The sequence below is a fragment of the Otolemur garnettii genome, unplaced genomic scaffold, assembly GCF_000181295.1.
Source record: "Otolemur garnettii isolate 467f Iridium unplaced genomic scaffold, OtoGar3 scaffold00047, whole genome shotgun sequence".
Lineage (NCBI taxonomy): Eukaryota > Metazoa > Chordata > Mammalia > Primates > Galagidae > Otolemur > Otolemur garnettii.
In genome coordinates this window covers 13,592,686-13,597,811 of record NW_003852442.1, presented here as the reverse complement: position 1 = coordinate 13,597,811, position 5,126 = coordinate 13,592,686, and the positions used below count along the sequence as shown (strand labels likewise).

Genomic DNA, 5,126 nt, shown 5'->3' with positions numbered 1-5,126 from the left:
TTTTTTTTTTTTTTGCAGTTTTTGACTGGGGCTGGGTTTGAACCTGTCACCTCCGGCATATGGGGCCAGCGCCCTACTCCTTTGAGCCACAGGCACAACCCTCTCCACATTTTCTTTGTAGAATGGGGAGAGGCAGAATTTGGTCACCACATTGAGGACTGTGGGACTCTGATTTTTGTCTTGGCCACAGACTGTGCTTTCTGTGATGGGCACATTCTTGACGAAGGTCTGTGATGCTCTGTATTCCCAGGGGGCAACTTAGGGGTTCAGCCAGCACCCTCATCAGGCCCTTCACTACCATCTGGGATATGATATTCTTCAGTATCCAGAAGGATATGCTTCCCAAATTGTAGAGTTCAACTTGGATTTTTAGCATTGTTCAGTTTCATGTTATTTCTTTGGGATCTAGCAGCTGAATTTCATATTGCAGGAAATAAAAAGCTACACAGTCCTAGCCTCATAGCTATTTAAATATGACAGCTTGAGGAAAGGGAGAGTGAGGGCCAGCTGGTCCCTTATATTTTTTGAATAGACAAAAGAAACATATTTTTTGGTAGTTTAAACTTTTTCGTTCTTATTCACAGCTGTATTTTAATGTTTCCTTGGTAATTCAAGTCAATGAATGTATTTATTAATGACGCTGTATTTACTGCTTTGCTAGATATATTAAGCTGGCCAAAGGCAAACCACTTTGATGAGAAGAAGAATTCCTCTAAAATATGTGTGTGTATGCTAGGTCTAGTGGTTTACGCCTGTAATCCTAGCACTCTGGGAGGCCGAGGCAGGTGGATTATTTGAGCTCAGGAGTTTGAGACCAGGCTGAGCAAGAGTGAGACCCTATATCTAAAAATAGCTAGGTATTGTGACAGGTGCCTGTAGTCCCACCTACTTGGGAGGCCGAGGCAAAAGGGTCACTTGAGCCCAAGACTTTGAGGTTGCTGTGAGCTATGACACCACAGCACTCTACCCAGGGTGACAAATGACTCTGTCTCAAAAAAATAAAATAAAAAATGTGTTTTGGGCTGGCGCCTATGGCTCAAAGAGTAGGGCACGGGCCTCATATACCGGAGGCGGTGGGTTCAAAGCTGGCCCTGGCCAAAAACTGTAAAAAAAAAAAAAAAAAAAAGTGTGTGTGTGTCCACATACACACTTGGTCTAGTATGTCTTAGTGTGTATATGCTTAATATGCACATCCATCCACATGTATATATATATAAATACACATACATAAGCCAGCATGTCATTCAGACGCATGTTACTACTCTATTAAATAGGTTGGGAGATTCAGAAAGGCTTATTAAAACCATAGGTGGTGTTCATTGTACCACATGTTCAGACATTCATGACCTAAAGAATGCCAGGAAATTGACCAAAAAGCAGGTTCTATTTCCTTTCTCTTATAATATTTTAGTTATACTTTACTCATCTAGAATAATTTCATAATGTCCATGTAATTTTAATCCTTGGTTAGTCTTGTAGTAGAACTGACCAGCAATCCTTCTGGTACAGAAGAACTTTTTCCTTTTTGCAAATATGAACTTCAAGATGAGTGGGCAGAAAACAGTTGCCACCTCATGTATATAAAAGCATTTTCCATTTGTCACAGAATTTGAAAATACATATGTATTTATAGTTGCCTGTACTTTAGGCTTTTAAAGGTTTATTTTCATCATGCCAATTATTAAAGCCATTCATTTTTAAATTATGCGAGAACTTCATGAAGGTATTTTATATTCCTGTAGCTTTGGGAATAATGAAGAGTAAGAAGTGGCTTGGTGCCTGTAGCTCAAGCAGCTAAGGCGCCAGCCACATACACCAGAGCTGGTGGGTTTGAATCTAGCCTGGGCCTGCCAAACAACAATAACAACTACAACCAAAAAATAGCCGGGCGTTGTGGTGAGTGCCTGTAGTCCCAGCTACTTGGGAGGCTGAGGCAAGAGAATCGCTTAAGTCCAGGAGTTGGAGGTTGCTGTGAGCTGTGATGCCGCGGCACTCTACCCAGGGCTACAGCTTGAGGCTCTGTCTCAAAAAAAAAAGAGTAAGAAGTAATAAACATAGGTAGGAATTGCATTAATATGTAGAAAATCTGGGCTCGGCGCCTGTGGCTCAAGCGGTTGAGGCACCAGCCACATACACCTAAGGTGGCGGGTTCGAATCCCCAGCCTGGGCCCGCCAAACAACAATGATGGCTGCAACCAAAAACATGGCCGGGCGTTGTGGCGGGCGCCTGTGGTCCCAGCTACTTGGGAGGCTGAGGCAAGAGAATCGCTTAAGTCCAGGAGTTGGAGGTTGCTGTGAGCTGTGATGCCACGGCACTCTACCCAGGGGGATAGCTTGAGGCTCTGTCTCAAAAAAAAAAAAAAAAAGAAAGAAAATCTGAGAAAAAGTGGGTATTTTTTTTAAGTATTTATATTATTAGAATATATGAGCAAAGGTTTTGCTCTGACCATATTTTTCTCAGTTTCCTAGAAATTTTCTTGAATTTCTTTTTATTCATCTATTTGGCAAATATTTTCTAGTGTATACTCTGTGCTTTTACTAGGTATAATAAATAAGGTAGGAGAATACTGGGCCCAGTGTCTCATGCTTGTAATCCTAACGCTCTGGGAAGGCTGAAGTGGGAGGATCACTTGCGTTCAGGAGTTTGAGACCAGCCTAATCAAGTTTGAGACACTGTCTCTTACAGAGCCTCAAACTGTCGCCCAGGGTAGAGGGCTGTGGCATCACAGCTCACAGCAACCTCCAACTCCTGGGCTTAAGCAGTTCTCTTGCCTCAGCCTCCCAAGTAGCTGGGACTACAGGCGCCCACCACAATGCCACAATGCCTGGGTATTTTTTGGTTGTAGTTATCGTTGTTTGGCAGGTGTGGGCTGGATTCAAACCCGCCACCTCTGGTGTATGTGACTGGAGCTTTAGCCTCTTGAGCTATAGGCACTGAGCCCAGTTTTTATTTTTATAGCTAAGTAGTACTCCACAATATACAGATATCAAAATTTATTATATACTCATGTATTGATGGGTACTTGGATTGTTTCAATCTTTGCAATTGTGATTATACTGTTATAAACACTTGAGTGCAGGGGGGAGCCTGTAGTTAGTGAGTAGGGTGCTGGCCTCATATACCAAGGGTGGCCAGTTTGAACCCTGCTCTGGCCAAACTGCAACAACAAAAAAATAACTGGCCTTTAACCACCCCAGGTCACTGCCCCTTAAGGGTATGTCTGCCTTTAACCAACCCAGGTCACTGTCCCTGAAGAGTATCTCTGCCTTTGCTCTTTGGGTTTTTTGTTTTTTTTTTTTTTTTTTTGAGACAGTCTGTCACCCTGGGTAGAGTGCTGTAGCAGCAACGTCTAACTCTTGGGTTTAAGCATTCTTCTTGTCTCAGCCTCCCCAGGTACCATGCCCAGCTAGTTTATTTATTTTTAGTAGAGATGGGGTCTCATTCTTGCTCAAGTTGGTCTCAAACTCCTGAGCTCAAGCACTCTACCCCCTCAGCCTCCCAGAGTGTTGGAATTCCAGGCATGAGCCAGTGTACCTGGCCAATTCCTCCTTGCTCAATATTCTTCCCTTCTATCCAGTTTTACCTATTCTTGGGGGCCTATCTGAATTCCCATGTCCTGCAAGAGACCTTACCTTGACTTTGGCTTCATTCAGTTTGGGGTTTAATCATGTTCTGTGCATTCTGCCTTACACAAGGGGCTCGCGTTTATGCTAGTGTGCTTATGGAGCTCTTGAGAGCAGGAACCATGCCTCTTAACTTCCCTGTGCCATGCACAGCTTGCACACACTTGCCCACACAAGTGTTCAATGGAGACTCAGTCCACTGAACTAAATCAGATGTCAAAGAGAGAGATGATCATTTCTGCCTCATTTCAATCAAGATGTTAACCAAAACAAAATTCAATTCAGAGGTTCCATTTAGGTCTGGCATCCCACATACTTAAGAGATTCTTTTTCCTTTTTTGAAGTCAGAAGAATCTTTTTTTTTTTTTAAGAGACAGAGTCTTACTTTGTTGTCCTTGGTAGAGTACCGTAGCGTCACAGCTTACAGCAACCTCCAGCTCTTACACTTAGGTGATTCTCTTGCCTCAGCCTCCCGAGGAGCTGGGACCATAGGCGCCCACCACAACACCCAGCTTTTTTTTTGTTGTTGCAGTTTGGCCAGGGCCAGGTTCGAACCCTCCGCACTCAGTATATGGGGCCGGTGCCCTGCTCGCTGAGCCACAAGCGCTGCCCCAAGAATCCTTTTCTACTATTTGATAACTTTACTAATGATGTATTTTGCTTGTCTTCAATAGGCTGCATGTTAAACAGCCAAGAGGTAAGACTCACAATCCACTATGAAAATGGGTTCACTATCTCCAGGGAAAATGGTGGCTCCAGCAGCATATTGTACCGCTACCCCTTTGAAAGGCTGAAAATGTCTGCTGATGATGGCATCAGAAATCTATATCTGGATTTTGGTGGTCCAGAGGGAGAACTGGTAAGATTGTTATTGAAAATCATAATCATATTAGGTATTCTCTTTCCTTCTCATTAAGTCTTAACTCTTACATAAAGTTATGCAGGCCAGGCCTGGTGGCTCACGCCTATTGTCTCAGCACCGTGGGAGGCCAAGGCTGGTGGATTGCCCTGAGCTCAGAGATTGGAGACCAGCATGAGTCAGAGTGAGACCCCATCTCTACCAAATAATTGCCGGGCGTTATGTAATCCCAGCTACTTGGGAGGCTGAGGCTAGAGAATCACTTAAACCCAAGGACCCAGGGGTTGGCGGAGGTTGCTATGAGCTATGATTCCTCAGTACTCTACTGAGGGTCACAAAGTGAGACTCTGTCTCCATAAAAAAAGAAAATGAAAGCAAAAAACCAAAAAGTTATGCAATATAAAAAAGAAATTATGGACTGACATTCCATTTGGAGCCAGGATATTTTTCTTCAGTTTTAAGGTGGTTTGGGGGCTTGGCACCTGTGGCTCAAGGGGCTAAGGCGCCAGCCACATACACCTGAGCTGGCGGGTTCGGATCCAGCCCAGACCCACCAAACAACGACGGCTGCAACTAAAAATAGCTGGGCTTTGTGGTGGGCGCCTATAGTCCCAGCTACTTGGGAGGTGGAGGCAGGAGAATC

At 44.0% G+C, this 5,126-nt stretch overlaps 1 protein-coding gene across 1 annotated transcript in view; it reads left to right on the top strand.

Moving 5' to 3' along the window:
• Positions 1–5,126, top strand: part of SNTB2 (syntrophin beta 2) — a 112,225-nt gene that overhangs the window by 103,317 nt on the left and 3,782 nt on the right. Inside the window, exon 6 of the mRNA XM_003791402.3 lies at positions 4,299–4,483. Coding sequence (XP_003791450.1) covers positions 4,299–4,483 — 185 coding nt within the window. The remainder of the gene's footprint in view (positions 1–4,298; positions 4,484–5,126) is intronic.